The following is a 19,152-nucleotide window of genomic DNA, read 5'->3' as shown; positions in this document are numbered from 1 at the left end:
TGCAAAGCGGCAAATTATCTTTTTAACTCAAAGTTAACCTAACATGCGGATTAAACACATTCGTTTTTCATAAATTTTTAAATTGACTATGCCCGTTAAAAAGATAACTTCGCGTTCTGCAAGCGGGCCTTATTGGGCTAACGAGCCCTTACAAGAAAAATTGTGTTAGAGGTTATCTCTGTATTTATTATTCCAAAAAAATCATTAAAATTGTTCAGTTAACTTACTTCTTGCACAACGTCTTCATTAGTATTGCCAGTGTTGGCTTTCAAAGCCGCTTTACCACTGTTGACTCTTGCATTTGCCTCTGTAAAATCGCAAATTATTATTACAACAATAAACTATTATTAAAAAAAACAAACTAACCCCCATCATTCTTACCGCGCTTCAAATGCATAAAATGGTACTCTAAACCTAAGTTGTAAAAATGACGCAAAGTTGCCACATCCGTAGGCAAATCTATGCCATTAGCATCTACAGATTTCTTCGCGTCCCAATTAATACGAGCAGTTAGCGGAGTATTTGTGTTATTTGTACAACTGCGATTACGATTTGTTGGAGTTTCGTGTTGCATTTGTGAGTGCGGTGAATTATTTTGCTGCGAACCGACTTCAATTGAGTTGGCAGTCGGTGTAAGACCACCATATGGCATATTAGGCGAATAAAATGGACCTCCCGCAAGGTGAGAAGCTACTGGATGTGGAGCTGTAGCTGTAATAAGAGGTGGTGGTAAGGATGGTGCTGTTTGCATATAAATATTATTTGGTGCTGGTGCAAAAGCTGTGGGCGGTGCACATGGTGGTGGATACATATAATAACCGGCCGGCATGAGTGCTGCAGCTGGTGGGTGCATGGCGGCAGGATCATAACCGTATGAATAACATTCCTCCGGCATGACGCCATATTGCGGTGGTGCAGGATATATATAATGAAAGTCTGGTAAAATAAAAGCTGGTGCACCCATACCAGCTGCCGTGTGTTCTATTGTATTATAGTTTCCCATTAGTTCTTCTGGTAAACTACCAGCACTTCCACCACTACCACCACACATGCGTTGTTGTCCATTTGGTTCTGTTTTTATACGCATCTCTGGTGCAGTTGTACGTGATGCTGCATTTGAATTATTATTTTCATTAGAGGGTGTTGACGTCCTCACGCTGCCACTTTTCGTTTCTAAATCACGTTGCGCATGCTCCACAGTCAATGGCATTGCACAATATTCGACAGTGTGTGCACGAAAATTTTCAAAATGTGTATATTGTTTTAATTTATAATAGCAGCCATTTCGGTGTTGAGCAGCAGCGGCGGATGTGGTAATATAATGCTGTTTTTCGTTCTTATCGATATCATCATCTGTTATATCAGTTAAATATTCGGTTGATTTGCCATTGGATATCATAGGAGAACAGTAATCCTGCGCATTACTAAACTGGCCATTCAGTTTAAAACGATAATTGTAATGACGGGTAAGACGCACTGAGCTATATTTTTGCATATGGCGCTGAAAACGATAGGGTAATGTCCATGGCTTAAATTGGTCGGGTGGCAAGGGTGTCAGTGATTCGTACGGGACCTGTAAATTTTGAAATTTAGAGAAACACAGTCATTTTTAATAATACACAAACAAAATGCATGCATACATTTTAATGACTGAACCAATAGTTTGGACAACTTCAAAAAAATTAATATACATATTTACATATACAGTAGTTGGAAAAAATAAGTTGATATATAATTTTGTAAAATCGTACAATAGCCATGGTTCAATGCTTCGTATTGTAGTTAGTCCAATCATACAGGAAACTGTAGTAGCCATAGTATTTGAAACAAAGAAAATTTAAAATTTTTAAAATTTAAATTTTAAAATTTATTTGAAGCCTAATTATATAATAATAATGATAATATTTGAAACAAAATTGTAAGCAATTTTTTTGAACAATATTGGTTCCAACAAAAACACAAAGTTATCATCTAACATTAACACAAATAAAATAAAAGCGCTACAAGAAGGAAACAATTAAGGTACACAAATATTTAATGAATAACTTAGCAGCGCGATAGCTAAAAAATATATGCAATTCAGTTAACAACCATTTATGTTAGCTTATGTTTTAGTCACGACCTGTTATGATTGATTACTTATGATTTTTTTCAGTAACGGTATTTTTCTTTTTGTAATGGTAATTAATTAGTAATTATCGCTTTCGTAAAACAATTGAAATAATTATTGGCAATAATTAATTGATTCTAATTTAACAGTACCGGCTTATATGAACATCTTGAAAACCAAATAAAAAGTATGTATGAAAAATGAAACAGGTGCGAATATTGAAGAATGTAACAACTTATTTTTCCCATTAACTTCATCAAACATTTTACTACATCTTACCAGACGTTTTTCGCCTAATTGTTCAATAAAAACAACGCAGTAGCCTTTATCCACTGCTATCTCTTGTATATGACAAGTGTACAGATCATTCCCCGATTTACATAGCTTCACATGGCATTTGGCTCCCACCTGGAAGATTTTATGAACTCGTGTTTGCTGGCAGCGTATCAACTTCAGGTAAACAATTACACAAGCACAAACATAAAAGCGGATTATGGATAGACAGGACACAACAGCAACAATAAATATATGTATATATGACGAGTTAAAATTGACAAGCACAAAATCGTTGATCAATTGTTTTACGTACATAGGTTGTATGTATATATGCATTATGTTAGACACATAGAAGGAGCAAACTGTTAGTTCATTCATTTATTGACAAGCAAACAACATGCATTCGCACGCACTTAAAAACTAAATAGTATATACCTTAAAATTTGCATCACCATTATACCAATTTTGTAGTTTTTGTTCTTTGCGCTGTTCATTCCAAGCATCAAATTCGATATTACGATACATATTGGGGTCCAAAGCCTTTGCCACTTTATATGGAAATGGTGTAATACCTACAACGTGTATGCAAAATTAATAATTATGAAAATAAAGTTCATAAGTATGATCAATGGTATTCAAATAATTATTCTATACAATACATATGTATACCTTCTTGCAATAATTGTCGCACACACGATATATACTTGTGTGGCAATAAGGATTCTGCAGTTTTACATAAAGCTGATTTCTCATAATCATCACAATTCGTACGTATCTTCATTTCACGCTGCAAATCGTCCGATAGACGCGGGAAATTTGTGTAATGAAAATGACAAAGTTCATAATTCTCTAAAATACAATTAGTGTCTTGTGGTAAATCAAATTTAAAGCTTCGTCCATCAGCAAGTTGCATACGGGTACAATAACCGTTTTCATTGTTTTCCGAAGTATACTCGGAAGATTCTAAGGTCGGTGAATGTAGCATGTGTTCAACAGCGAATGCTACATCAGGTAATTTGTACAAATCTTTGTATAGAATTTCGTAACAAATTGCTATAAAAATATTATTATATATTAATATAACATGCACTTTAGTTTTTGTTATTAATTAAAATACCTTGACATATAGCCGCATCTTTGATGTAGTCGCAAGTAAAAACGGAATCAAAATGCCTTTCTGGCGTATAAAACACACGAAATACATCATTGAAATATGAACGTGTACTAAAGAAGTTCCCTAAATTGAAGGGCTCAAATAGTAATACATTTCGTCTGGAAATATGCGTGTTCATATGTTAAAAGAAATAGTTAAAATAATGGGAAAGTATGATCTAACTTACTGGAACATATAACCAACTGCCTGCAGTTCAATCAAAGTCCCATAAGTTTTTGGCTTTGACATATCATCAAGATAGTCATCCAAATCCCGTTCGATGAGCTGTTGAAATATTGTTCAATTAAATGTATATTTGTTAAATAAAAAGAAGTGTGATAGAATCCAATTACAATTAAGACAATTCACAAGGTCTCCTATTTGCCGTTTGTGCAAGTTTTAATCAAATTTTATATTGGAAACCATGGAAAGAACTCTAATCTTATAAGTTTTATATGAATACGACACTCTTTTGAATTGCCCAAATGATGTTCTATGAAATAGAGCCAGAAACTTTCCAGATCATTTAAATGAAAAATCTCATTATTTTGATATAAACTGCTTAAACAGTAATCTCGAAAATCCAAAATTCAAGTTCATAACTTAAGTCGTGTCCTGTGACATGAGTCCCTAAGTTTTCATAAAAATGCCAATAGAAATGGATAAAATGTAATTAGTTTTAGCCTTATTTATGTTCTACTATCCATCATCCCTCCAATCACTGGTTTTGGTAGGATTTAGCGGGTTAAGGGGTTAGAATATACCCTGTCGTAAGAGGCGACTAAAACACCAGATTCAATGGGGGTTGTGTAGCGCAACCTTTTCAGGTCGCCAGCGCAATATATAGCTTCTCCAAACTCAATTGTAAACCTCACCTTCGAGCGGCGAATCCCGTTTCACTAACAGACGAGGCTCTGGCGACCCCAAGTTCCTCATGGGAGGGAGGGATGGCACCTTAATGGAGCTGTGTTACCGGAGCGTACCGGATCTGTATCCGGCAAAGGACCATCACATCGATAACACTCCCCAAAGCCTTCAGGGAGTAACCTTATCACTACAGCAACAACAACAGTATTTAGCAGGGATACGTCCTTTTCGGGTCCCCCTGTGGTATTTAATATATAAATCACTATTTAATAATAAGCACTATTTATTTTTATAAAATATTTTTATTTAACCGCTCCTAAAAGTATGTTACAAAACGTTTTTAAATATTTCAACCGAATGAAAATTTTTGAAAGACAATATTTTACAATTGAAAAATAAAAATTAACAAGAACAAAAAAATTCAATTTATTTAAAGTAGGTACATTTAAAGTTGAATATAAATATAACCCTACAATACTCCCCCTTCCGGAGATTTAATGTTAAATAAATTAAAAGTAACTTTCTTTTTTGTTTTTGTGTTAGGTATCTGTATTTTATCAATCATTGCTGGTTTTAAACGATCAATAGGAATAAATGTAATTTCATTGTTTATTTCAATTTTAAAGTTTTTAATATCTTTTTCAATAACTCTATAAGGACCTTCATACGGATGTTGCAAGGAATGTTTGTTTATTACACGTACAAAAAAAAAATGGCAATCTTTTAAATCTTTTGGAACAAAAATACCACTAGAATTTTGATGATGTTCCAAATTTGATTTAAAATTTTTAAAATGTTCACGCAAACTACTTAAAACATCCGTTGAAGTTATATTCTCTGTAGTTGAAACAAATAATTCACCAGGTAATCTTAAATTTTGTCCATAAACCATTTCAGCCGGTGGTGCTGAAATATCTTCTTTAAAAATCGATCGCAAACCCATAAGTACTTCATATCAATCTCTGGATCCATTCCTAGCCATTATTGAAGATTTAAGCTGTCTATGAAAACGTTCTATCATTCCATTAGCTTGGGGATGATAAGGAGAAGTTGTTATTTGATGACTTCCAAGAAGTTTCGTTAATTCTGAAAACAAGTTTGAAGTAAATTGAGATCCCTGATCTGTTGTTATTTCTAATGGAACTCCAAAACGTGAAATATATTCTTTAAAAAATTTATTTACAACCGTAACTGCAGAAATATCTCTTAGTGCGAATGCCTCTGGCCAACGTGTCAATCTATCAATTATAGTTAATATGTAACGATATCCTTTTGAAACAGGTAAGGGTCCAACAATATCTAAGTGAATGTGTTCAAATCTAGATTTTGGAATTGGAATTTTCATAACTGGAGATTTTGTATGACGATGTACTTTCGATTTTTGACAACTTATACATTCTTTAGACCAAGTATTAATATCTTTATTCATTTTAGGCCAAAAATATTTCTTAACTATCAAACGACGTGTAGCTCTACTACCAGGATGTCAAATCCCATGTAACATATCAAATATTATTTTTCTTAAATTGTTTGGAATGAAAGGCCTAGGATTTTCTCCTGACACTTCGCACCATATATTAAAGTTAAGAACAGGAATTTTTATTAGTTTCAAATTTAAAAATGTTTGCTCTGAGGTAAGTTTGCTTAATTCACTGTCTTGTTGTTGTTCACTTTGTAAAATTTTTAAATTAATGTCCGAATTATTAATCGCTTCTACTTCAAACGCACGAGATAATGTATCAGCTACAACATTTTCTTGTCCTTTAATATACCTAATGTCATTCGTAAACTGAGCAATGAATTCCATATGTCTAGTCTGTCTTGGACTGCGTTCTGTTTTTGAATTTAAAGCAAATACAAGAGGCTTGTGATCTGTGAAAACTGTAAATTCACGTCCTTCTAGAAGGTAACGAAAATGTTTAATGTTCAAATACATAGCTAATAGTTCCCTATCAAATGCACTATATTTAATTTCGGATGGAGACAATTTCTTTGAAAAGAATGCAAGTGGTTCTGACTTATTATTAAACGTTTGATGTATGACACCACCTATTGCCGTATTGGATGCATCTACATTTAAAGAAAGTTTTGCATCTTTGTTAAAATGATTTAACAATATCGCAGATGCAAACTTTTCTTTAATGCATTCGAAAGCTTTATTAGATGTATCGTCCCAAATTAAAATCTTGTCTCGCTTCTTATTTGTTCTATTAATTAAATCATAGATAACTGTCGTAAACTCTGCTAATTTTGGTATATATCGATGGTAATAATTAACCATACCAATAAATTTGTATGCCTGCTTAATAGATTTTGGACGATCAAAATTTCGAATGGCTAAAACTTTTTCTTCTGAGGGTTTAATTCCCGTTTCAGAAATATTATGTCCTAAAAAGTCAACATTTGTTACGCCAAAAGTACATTTACTTGGTTTTATATTTAAACCGTACTCCGTTAGGCGCTGAAATAGTACGCGAAAATCTTTGAAATGTTGTTCCTCATTTTCGCTTGCCACTAAGAGATCATCAATATATGTAAAAACAAAGTCTAAATCATTAACTACTTCATTAATAAATCGTTGAAAAGTTTGCGCGGAGTTCCTAAGCCCGAAAGGCATTCGTACAAATTCAAACATGCCAAAAGGCGTAGTGATTGCAGTTTTATAGATATCCTCTTCTGCCATTGGAATTTGGTGATAAGCTCTTACCAAATCTAATTTTGAAAATATTTTCTTATTTCTTAGATTCATGTTGAAGTCATGAACATGGGGCAAAGGATAACGATCAGGACCTGTTACGACATTTAATCTTCTAAAATCTCCACAAGGACGCCAGTCATTTAACTCCTTCTTGGGTACAAGATGTAAAGGAGATGCTACTGCTGAATTAGAAGGTCTACATATCCCTGTCTTTACTAAAAAATCGAATTCAGTTTTAGCTACTTTGAATTTAATGGGGTCTAAACGTCTTGGTTTAGAAAATGGCAAATTTCCTTCAGTGACTAATCTGTGAACTGTTGTATGTCTAACTGGTTGTGAATAATCTGGTTCAGAAAATAAAGAAGGAAATTCTTTTAGTAACTTTGTAAATTTGTTATCAACAGCGAAAACTTTTGGTAGCGAAACATTACAAACACATGAAATTGTGTTAACTGAAAGACTTGTTATCGGATCTACTAAGCATTTGCGTTTAACATCAACTAAGAGACCATATTTACACAAAAAATCAGCACCGATAATTGGTTTAGCTATATCCGCTATTAAAAACGTGAACGGAAATTCGCGACGCAGTCCTAAATTAATATTTAAAAGTTTTTTACCGTATGTCGAAATCGTTGAACCGTTAGCTGCAGTTAAAATAATATCTGATGACTTTTTCGAACTTGAAGATTTTGAAACCGGAAGCACTGAAATTTCTGCTCCACTATCTATTAAAAAATAAAGTTTGTTTGTTTTATCAAAAATAAATAAGCGACGTGTAAAGGTGTCTAAATGTCCGTTGTTTGTCGCCGTAACAACGGATAACTTTAGTTTGACGAACTATTATTTTTAAAAGCGCATGGTTGTTCGCACTTCAAAGCCTGATTACCAAACTTATAATGATACCTACAGAGCCAATTTGGGTTGTCACGAGACTTTGATCGATATCTAGGACTTCTAAAACGATTCCTACTAAAAGATCGGGACCTTGAATAATTTTGACTCATCTGATTTTTAATTTCACTGATCTCTAATGACAATTTTTCAAAATTTTTGCACATCATGTTAGTTGTTTGAACCAAATTTGAAATAATTGCATTTTCGCTTTTAGAATTTGGAAAATTACTAACTGAGGCTATTTCATTTTTATTATAAACTTCCCAAATATAACGGCTAATTTAACTATTTCACTTATTTCATTCAAATTCGAACTAGTAAGAATAATACTTAAATTTTTGGGCAACTTCCTTATCCAAAGCTTTTTAAGAATTTCTTTGCTAAAATTGTTTCCAGAGAGTAGCACTAGAGACCGATAAAACTCAGGAGGTTTACGATCTCCCATTTCTGAATCGGATAACACTCGATCTAATTTGGCATTCTCACTTAATGAGTGCCGTTCAATTAAAATTTTCTTTAATGCAGAAAATTTGTCATTTTCAGGAGGATTTTGAATAAAATCAAGAATTGTCATAATTACATCCTGTGGAAGTGCAGTTATGACATATTCATATTTTGTCCCTTCCTGAGTAATGTTCTTTCGACTAAATTGCATTCCAGCTTGGATGAACCATGCTTCAGGGCAATTAGTCCAAAATTGGGGAAGTTTTACCGATGTAGCAAAAATTTCATTATTTTGATTCACATATGGATTTGGTAAATCATTTTGATAATTTTCATTATCCAAATCAATAAGTGAATCGTTTACTTGATTTCGTGGTGTAGATGTACGTATATTATTTGATGGTGAATGAAACATTGTTAATAGAAATAACTACAAAAATTATATATTAGGAAGAAATAAAAATGTCCGGAAAGGAGCGTTTACAAAACCCAAATTATTAATCTATTTTGATACATATACAGATACATATAAATAATATTAATACTAGATACAGCTCACCAAATATTTGTCGCAATGGTTTTAAAATTGATTGATGAATTTAGACAATGTATTGTGCAATGGCTTTAAAATTGATTGATGAAATTGGACAATGTATTGTGCAATGGCTTTAAAATTGATTGATGAAATTAGACAGTGTATTGTGCAATGGCTTTAATTGTTTTGTATTTGTAGCTTTTGTTGTTGTTGCTCTTGCAATGTTTGATTGAAAGGCTGATGTTAATGATGCAGCGGTAACGTCTGAAATAATGACAATCCAAAAATACGACGAAGACGACGTCGTGCAGTTGAAAATAAACTAATTTTATAGAAGTGAATCTAGTTTTTGGACCACCACGTCTACGTCAAATACGCGTTAGAGAGAGCTCTTGTGATGTTCACGATATATTTGGTATATATTTTCAACTTGTTTTTCAGATAATTCTTCGGGTAGTGAAGACACTTCACACTAGTTTAAAGGTACGAATTACAAAACTTTTAGCGAGTTAGAGCTGGACGTTGCAAGATGTTACGCACTTTATTTGAAAGTGAATTTAAATAAATCTCTTCACTGGTCTTTTGTAAATCAATTAACCTTTAACAATTTGTTTAAGAATTTGCTGATAAAAACGTAATAAGTTGGATATAGTAAACAGAACTATGGTATCGTTTTCGGAAATCAATATGGTTTCCACTCGCATAATATATAACTAGGAAGAGAATAAATCGATTTTTGCTGAACATCAACTGGTGGCGTTATTATTTCATACAGCATACAAGAATTAAAATTTGATTCGTTGTTTTTGAAGGACAGTTTTTATGTTTGGCTGGCTAGATCGCCAATTTGGTATTTAATATATAAATCACTATTTAATAATAAGCGCTATTTATTTTTATAAAATATTTTTATTTAACCGCTCCTAAAAGTATGTTACAAAACGTTTTTAAATATTTCAACCAAATGAAAATTTTTGAAAGACAATATTTTACAATTGAAAAATAAAAATTAACAAGAACAAAAAAATTCAATTTATTTAAAGTAGGTACATTTAAAGTTGAATATAAATATAACCCTACACCCCCAAGTTAATTGGTTGAATACCTGTCTGAGAAAGCTAGACTAATAACGTTTTTTATAGTATAACCGTTTAACAACCCTGACGCCCAGCCTAAAGGTTTTATGACACGTTATGTTAACCATTACCCAGCCCATTGTGACGTTAGTTCTGTTTCTTTATCCCACTTGGAGATCCACAGAAACAATATTCGAAAATCACAGTATAATTTAATTAAAAATTCTATTGCCCTGTGCTTAGTATATGTGAATAAAACGTTAAATTTTTGAAACTCACTTACTGATCGGTAATCATGTGAAAAGTATATATTTCGTGAGACGAAATCAAAGCGAAAATCCTTCCACATGGCTTTCTTTAGAACATTTTTAAAATGGCAAACCATAGCTATAGAACTATAGTAGTTTAGGTATGATTCCCACAAATTACTTAATTAGTATTGAGTGTGCGGAACGCTTTATAATACACCAAGTTTTGAAGTGTTGTTGTTGTTGTAACAATGCTCGCCCCACCTGATAGCCGCGACCGATCACAAATTGTCATCAATATCCTCTAACGGGAGTCCAAGGAAACTTGCCGTTTCAACAGGGGTGGACCATAAGGAAAGGGGTGTTAGAGGCGTTGGTTCCACATTACAATTGAAGAGATGGTTGGTGTCATGTGGGGACACATGGCAAGCGGGGCATACATTTTGTATGTCGGGGTTGATTCTAGATAGGTACGAGTTTAACCTGTTACAGTATCCAGAACGAAGTTGAGCAAGAGTGACACGCGTTTCCCTGGGGAGTATGCGTTCCTCTTCCGCGAGTTTTGGATAATTTTCGTTAAGTACTGGATTCACCGGGCAATTCCCGGCATGAAGGTCCGACCCCTGTTTATGGAGTTCATCAAGACTTGCTTGTGTTTTTTCGCTTCATACGGCTGGGTTCTCAGGTGCCGCTTTTCCTCAAAATGTTTACGGAGATGACTCCTTAAGCCCCTAGGCGGTGCTGGTTCATCATGTCTGTTGGGATGCCCAGGTTTCTGGGTATTCAAAAGGAACTGTTTGGTCAGCATTTCATTTCTCTCCCTGATGGGGAGTATTCTTGAGTTTATTGAGTATTCTTGAGTAAGGTTTGAAGTGAAACCATGTTATTATATTCAGAGTTTACCACGACGTTTCAATAAATGGCTCAGCAGGAAAACAAGACCAAACTCATAAGACAACAAGAAAAACGAGCAAAGGGCGCGTTCTAATAAAAACCCAGACGTCCAAGCTGACCTCCACAGTCGTCATACCTTGATATTATGGAAAATGGATGAGTAGTTATTAACGCCGATCTCGCAACCACATATTCGAACAGGAAAATGTATTCCTAGGGTCCAATTAAGGGAGCATCCCTGCGAATAACCAGGGGAATAGGGGGATCAGCCAAGGCCCAGCAGTCAGCAATAACTATGGACATCCTCATAAATGTCACAATTTAGTGAGTATTCAAGCGATAACTCTAGCTCAACTATCCAGAATCCACGCCGATATATAAAAAGTATGTCCTGCTTGCAATGTGTCCCCACTTGACAACAACCATTTCTTCAATTGTAATGTGAAACCAACGCTTCTAACACCTCCCTCATCATGGTCCACCCCTGTTGAAACTGCAAGTTTCCTTGGACTCTCTAACGATGATGACAATTTGTGATGTTGTTGTTGTTGTAGCAGTGCTACGCCCCATCCAATAGGTGCGACCAAGGACGCAACAAATTAAATGGGGTTACACTGAAATGACAGCCCTCGGTCGGGAAAAATCCCGAGTCGCTCCAGTACATAGAATCGGCTGTCTTGGGATCGATCGCGTCTATTGGATGGGGCGAAGCACTGCTACAACAACAGGATATGACTGAAGTTAAGAAATGCCAATGCTTAAAATGTTAATAAATTTTCAATGTTCGTCTTTCGTTTATGTTTTATTATTATAAACCAAACTCCCTGATGAGATGTAAAAAAAACATCAATACGCTCCTTTTGGAAAAATTAGTTAAAATTATACTCGCACCCAAAATCACTAACAAATGTCTTCTGGCTATATTTTAAGTCACGCAACAAACTTTAAACTTCTGGGCAGTTCTGTATGTTCAGTAGGAATTGGACTTGAAACAGGTGAATATTTGAGTCATGAATTAAAATAAGGTTTGTTTTATAATTTAATGAGGTTTATTAAATATCAATGAAAAAGCTTATCAACCAATGACACAAATATTTATTGGTTCCAGTTCCGACAGCAATGGGCCTGAAAGTCCTCAAATCTATCTAATCGGAAGTTTGTTTATTTATTTGTACTGTGAATAGTTTGTTAATATTAAGGCAGTGCCTATTTATCCGGTAAATTTATTTGTATACAAATTTGTTTTGTAATTTTTCTGCCTGTGAATAAAATGCTTCAACTCCTTAAATATATGATCAATTTTTAGAACCAAACTTATATGGCTTTGGAATAAAAATTGATTTGTAAAAAAATAATAGAAAATAAAAATAAACGTTTCCCCTACTCATTTAAACTAGCACCATAAAGGTTCCAGTCAGAAAGTTTTGAACAGTTTGATATGGCCACGACGAACCTTCTAAAACACCTCATTGAACCACCCGTTTTGATCGAAGGTGTTAGTTACTAAATTTTGCCCAGAAATAAATTCAGCCCAATTCTAAATATTCCCTCGGAATTTTGTTCTCGCGGATGTTTTTATTCCCGCGGAAAAATACCTCCAATTCTTTTCTCCTAGGGAGAACAATAATTGGGGAATAGGAATTTCGAATTTTCGAAGTCAGCTGTTTTGTCAATTGAAATTTCGTTGCGCATTTCTTATTTTGTTTAAAATATTTAAGTTAAATTATTGTTGCAAATTTGTTTGAAATTAAGAAATAAAATATAAACAATACACAGTATTGAATTTCAATCGGTATTTACTGAAATCAAAGAGTTTTTATTTGTAAAAACTCTTTGCTGAAATGAGTAATGAATTGGTGCGACAACATCAACAGAGGAGCATGAGAAGAATACGAGTTTCACTAATAGACGAAGTTCTGGCGACCTCTAGCTCCTCATGGAACTTGCGGGTGGGGAGGGAGGGATGGCCTGAAGGTTAATTGTGGCCATATAAATCGTTCCCGAGATGGTAGGGCTAGCTGTGTTACCGGAGCGTACCGGATCTGTATCCGGCAAAGGACCATCACATCGATAACACTTCCCAAAGCCTTCGGCGAGCAACCTTATCGCCCCAACAACAATGGCGGGATAACACTAATCCGCCGGAGATGCCTGCTTCCATTCAGCAAAGCAATGTTCTGGCGGCCAAGTCGAGTTGAATTCTTCTTTCGTCATATGCCAAAATCTATTTAAGCCTTAAAAAATGCTTGCGCAATGTCTGGATGGCTGCATCAAATATACCAAGTGCAGAGAAATCTCGCTATCACTCACATTCATAATACCTACATACTTTTCTCCCATAACCAGTTTCCCCTTTTTCGAACATTGTTCAGAATAGGAGGAAAGGGAGAAGTGAAAAAACTCACAAGGAATTTTTATTTAGAATACGAAGAATGGGAGAAGATAAAAAACACGCACGGAATTTTTGTTTAGAATTTGGCTGATTATTCGAAAAAGCCGAAACCGGTTATGGGAGAAAAGTAGGTATTATGAATGTGAGGGAGATTTCTCTGCCATTTCATAGGAGTTTTTTCACTAGTTAAATTAAAGGGAATACATCAAAATAGTTAAAGGAAATTGGTTATTTTAAGAAAGAACACTTATTTGTACAAATTTGTGCTAAAATATGTATGTACATTCTACCACTATATTCTCACTGTTAACACAACAACAACTACAACCACAATATTCTTTATTTTAAGTCGAAAAGTATATCATAAGCAACGGTAGAGCTCTTGGTATACATATTTGATGCAGCAGTCCAGAAATTGCGCAAGGATTTTTTAATAAGGCTTAAATAGATTTTGGCATATGACGAAGGCGAATTCAACTCAACTTGGCCGCCAGAAAATAACTTTGCTGGATGAAAGCAGGCAACTCCGGCAGATTTGTGTTATGCGGCCGTCTTCTTCTTATTATGCTCCTCTATTGATCTTGCTGTGGCACCAATTCATTACTCATTTCAGTGAATACCACATGAAATGCAATACTGTGCATTGTTTATATTTTGTTTCATAATTTCAAACAAATTCGCAAAAATAATTAAACTTTTCAATTTTTTAAACAAAATAAGAAATGTGCAACGAAATTTCAATTGACAAAACAGCAGACTTCGAAAATTCAAAATTCCTATTCCCCAATTATTGTTCTCCCAAGGTGAACAGAATTGGAGGAATTTTTCCGCGGGAATAAAAAAATCAACGAGAACAAAATTCCGCGAGAATATTTAGAATTGGTCTGATTATGTATATTCGAAATGTTTCCATACAGAGCGAAGAGCATGCACCTCAAATACGAAAATTTAGTAGCACAATGGGACCGCTTCTCCTCTACTTTTTTTTTTTTGTTTTGCGCGTGTTCCGATAAGAATACTTTTTTATCATGCGCATCACCTTTCATTAGCATTACACGACCTTGCTAGAATAACCGCTGTATTTTATTTCGCCGGACTATGTTGAGCTCATACCGCTCACCATTAAATCTTTATTGTATTACCGTCGGGGACGCGTAGAACCCATGGACCCAATTGGAAACAAATTCATGACTACTTATATCCTTAATATGACAAACTGTTCATATAACGAAAAATAAATTAGAACCGCAAGTTTAAAAAACAAGGGTCTGTTATTGTAAATGTTGTAATGTCATAAATATTAAATAAATGTTTCGGCAGTGTCTGGCAAGCGCTCCGATTGTATTTCTGCCATGAAAAGCTCTCAGTGAAAACTCATCTGCCTTGCAGATGCCGTTCGGAGTCGGCATAAAAAATGTAGGTCCCGTCCGGCCAATTTGTAGGGAAAAATCAAGAGGAGCACGACGCAAATTGGAAGAGAAGCTCGGCCTTAGATCTCTTCGGAGGTTATCGCGCCTTACATTTATTTTATTTTTTTTGGCAGAACAAAACCCTTGACTCAGACATCCTCGCCCCAGTGGCTAATTGGTGGAAGGGTAAAAAAAATCTTTCTGGAGTAGGGAACTATTGGCTGTTGGAACCTTTACCATAATCAAAGTATCGCATTATAAAGATTATTATCTTACCGGCGCAAAGAAGTCACGATGTTTGCGCATGTAACGTACGCATTTTTTGCGTATTGCTAAATGATGTAACTGCGTATCATACATTTGTTCTGATATAACACGAAACAAACAGGAAGCATCACGTGCAGTGTGTTTACGATAAAAATTATTCTCCTCGAGAAATTGGTCAAAAGGATCAGGCGCTTGGCGACTGCCAGATGTAAATTGACGTTGCATGCTTATACACTTATTTCACAAAAGTAGCCGTGGTTTTATCTGGAATTTAAGAAAATACTTTTAATTGCATTGGAAATACGTAAATTTGCAATCTATTCAGTTTTGTAAATGAATATGGTCATCACTGGGAATGCAACATATTTGACGCAACAACCTCGCATAACCTCAAATTTCTGCTTAGTACTCTATAGCGCATTTGTTGCAATAAATAGAAAATTTGAAGCAAATATAAAATACATACAAAAGTACATTCCTCAACAGTTTATCTTAGTGCATATAGAAATAATAAGGAAAGTTCAATGCACGCAACTGTACACTTCGCTATATCCTCTACACGTCAGTCGTCCACATAAGATGTTATTCAAAGCTTAAATTACAGTTATATATTTGCTTGCATTTTTTGTTTTACTGAACAATTTTAATAGTACAGTTTGTATTACTATCTTATTTGCTCATTTAAATATACTTTGAATAAAGCAAGCGAAAATAAGTAACACAATTAATAACTTTTAACATGGACGTTTTTCTTGCACTAACCTTTCTTAAAACTTTGTAGAAGGCAAAAGCTGTAAATTTCAACAACTTTCGGACATTAAAATTGTAAACCAACGAAAGCGCCGGAATCAAAAAAAAAAAAACACAATCACAAATTGGCACTACACTTGCTGCACTTTTTATTTATTTGTTTAATATTTATTAAAATATAACTTTAAAATAATTTAAACAACGATATTGGCTTTTATCCTTGCTGCTTGTTGAAAAAACGAGTCGCGATAAAATTCACAAACAAAATGCAAAACAAGGAAGATTCAAATTCGAAAAAAGAATTCTTAAAAAACGGTACTTTTTGCCAGGGTTGCTGCTGCCCGCGATAAAAAGGTGCGGCATACGAATAGTGATGATTGATTTTTTATTATCGGTTATGCATCACTGCGATTTAAAAGTCGCTCATATTAGTGGTTTTTTTTTTTACATCTATTGACGTTTACGCTTAGACTTTATATGGATTGCTAAGTAAGGCTGCGACTATCCGCATATTCGAAAATCTGGATATTCATACGGATATCCGTTGATACGGATAAAATCCCGACAGCATGGATATCCGGTTAATATTCGTTTGTGAGACTATCCGGATATCCGGATTTATATATCATTATTTTTTTATTATTTATTTTATTCATCGGTTTATATTCTGGCGCAGATTTAGAGAGAAAAGATGCGCCCACACCATTATCTAGAAGATGGAAAACCCGCTAGTGGCTCCATAGACTTGATGTCGATGCTTTGTTTTGTAGCGTTTTTCCCAATATAAACAAATGGCACTCTTATTTCCATTTTTCTGGAAATTATCCGAAATATTTCTGACCATTTTAGCACTTATTAGTTTATATTGACGCTTTGTAAAATTGTAGCTTTTTAATTTTTGACATTAATTTAATAATCTACAAACATATTTTGGGAATAATTTTTCGATGTTTGCTTTGTTCAATTCTGATATGCAGATATTCAACTTTTATATTCAAGTATCCGGACATACGGATATGCGGACTTTCCATTTACGATAGCCGGATTATTTGCTTAGCTATCCGGTTATTCGGATATCCGGTTTATCCGGATTGTTGAAAAATCCGGATGCAGTTCACAGCCCTATTGCTAAGCGTCAAATTTTAAATACACTGAAATTGCTGCGCATAAAATTTGTACAACTAAATTTCAATACGCATTATACTTAGATGTAACTTGTCGCCAAGTGCTGGCGTTCACGCCTGTGGACGAGCGTCTCGCCCCAATCCGAATTAAAGCAAAATGTTTTAATATATCTTTCATCTGTGCCCATGCGCCGACAGAGGAGAAAGACGATGAGGTGAAAGACACATTTTATGCTTGGCGACTTTAATGCCAGGATGGGCAAAGAAGGTGTTTTTGGCCCTACAGTCGGAAAGTTCAGCCTACACAATGAAACTTCTCCTAACGGACTGAGGCTGATTGACTTTGTCGGTGCTCGAAACATGGTCATATCCAGCACGAGGTTCATGCATAAAAAGATAAATCAAGCTACATGGCTGTCTCCTGACCGAAATATTCGCAATCAGGTCGATCACCTTGTGATAGACGGACGGCATGCCTCCAGTGTTTTAGATGTGCGCACGACCCGAGGACCTAACATCGACTCGGACCATTATCTCGCTGCAGCCAAAATACGCACCCGCCTCAACGCGGCTAAAACCAAGGAACAAAAAACACAAGGACAGCTAGGCGTCGAAAAGCTTCAATCACAACAGACTGCCAATGATTTCGCAACTCGACTCTCACACCTGCTCTCTGAGAGCACAACTCATCCTGAAGGAATACAGGAGCAGTGGGTGCATATCTCCAAAGCACTTCGTACTGCCGCCGAGGAAAAAATTGGTTACCGGCGGCCACGAAAAAACCACTGGTACGATGAAGAATGCCGCGTTGCAACCGAAAGAAAAGACGCTGCCTACAGGGCTACGTTAAAAGCGAGCGCGACAAGAGGAGTGTGTGAATGCTATCGTGAGTTGAAAAGGGAAGCGAGAGGTCTTTTCAGGAAGAAAAAAGCAGAAGCAGAAAGGCGTGAGTGCGACGGCGACAGACGGAAGGTTTTAAGACCGGGGCAAACTCCTGTAGGAATGAAAACGGCGACCTTGTAACTGATGTCCAGAGAGTGGTTAGATTATGGAGGGAATACTTCTCTGCTCTCCTAAATGGAGGCAGCAATTCACCGCGCAGAGATGAAGAACCCGATCCCGCAATCGATGATGATGGAATATATGTCCCCCGCCCGATTATGACGAAGTTAGAATAGCAATAACCAGATTGAAAAACAACAAGGCCGTGGGCGCTGATGGATTGCCTGCGGAGCTATTCAAGAACGGCGGCGAGGAGTTGGTAAGGCGCATGCAGTAGCTTCTTAGCAAAATATGGGCGGACGAGTGCATGCCCGACGGTTGGAATTTAAGTGTTCTTTGCCCAGTCCACAAGAAGGGGGATACTGCAAAATGCACTAACTATTGTGGAATCAGCCTTCTTAATATCGCATATAAGGTTCTTTCAAGTGTATTGTGCGAAAGATTGAAGCCCACCGTGAACCGGCTGATTGGACCTTATCAGTGCGGCTTCAGACCTGGTAAATCTACCATCGACGAGATTTTCACAATGCGCCAAAACTTGGAAAAAACCCGTGAAAAGAGAATCGACACACATCACCTCTTCGTCGAATTTAAAACCGCCTTATTCCGACTTTAAAACTGCCTTATGCCGAGCTGCCTATATGCCGCTATGTCTGAATTTGGTTTCCCCGCAAAACTTATACGGCTGTGCAAAATGACGCTGAGCAACACCATCAGCTCAGTCAGAATTGGGAAGGACCTCTCCGAGCCGTTCGAAACTAAACGAGGTTTCAGACAGGGTGACCCCCTATGGTGCGATTTCTTTAATTTGATGCTGGAGAAAATTATGCTAGCTGCAGAACTTAACCGCACTGGAACAATATACTATAAAAGCGTGCAATTACTGACATATGCTGATGACATTGATATCATCGGCCTAAACACCCCCGCTGTTAGTTCTGCTTACTCCAAACTGGAAAAAGAAGCGGTAAAGATGGGTTTGATGGTGAATGAGGACAAAACGAAGTACC

At 35.7% G+C, this 19,152-nt stretch overlaps 1 protein-coding gene across 3 annotated transcripts in view; it reads right to left on the bottom strand.

The window, feature by feature from the left end:
- Window positions 1-16,297, bottom strand: part of otu (ovarian tumor) — a 54,337-nt gene extending 38,040 nt beyond the window's left edge. The window contains exons 1-9 of one of the 3 annotated variants that reach the window (XM_067783748.1): window positions 16,029-16,297; window positions 15,276-15,530; window positions 3,727-3,824; window positions 3,504-3,658; window positions 3,056-3,439; window positions 2,822-2,958; window positions 2,390-2,518; window positions 367-1,573; window positions 228-307 (exon numbers count right to left, since the gene is read on the bottom strand). In XM_067783748.1, coding sequence (XP_067639849.1) covers window positions 228-307; window positions 367-1,573; window positions 2,390-2,518; window positions 2,822-2,958; window positions 3,056-3,439; window positions 3,504-3,658; window positions 3,727-3,824; window positions 15,276-15,491 — 2,406 coding nt within the window. In that variant the 5' untranslated portion in view covers window positions 15,492-15,530; window positions 16,029-16,297. The remainder of the gene's footprint in view (window positions 1-227; window positions 308-366; window positions 1,574-2,389; window positions 2,519-2,821; window positions 2,959-3,055; window positions 3,440-3,503; window positions 3,659-3,726; window positions 3,825-15,275; window positions 15,531-16,028) is intronic. The other 2 variants (XM_067783749.1, XM_067783750.1) reach the window with 2 other exon arrangements.
- Window positions 16,298-19,152: the final 2,855 nt, after the last annotated feature.

Source organism: Eurosta solidaginis, chromosome 4 (genome assembly GCF_040869045.1).
Source record: "Eurosta solidaginis isolate ZX-2024a chromosome 4, ASM4086904v1, whole genome shotgun sequence".
In the NCBI taxonomy this organism is placed as follows: domain Eukaryota; kingdom Metazoa; phylum Arthropoda; class Insecta; order Diptera; family Tephritidae; genus Eurosta; species Eurosta solidaginis.
This window is presented reverse-complemented; position numbering and strand designations above follow the sequence as displayed.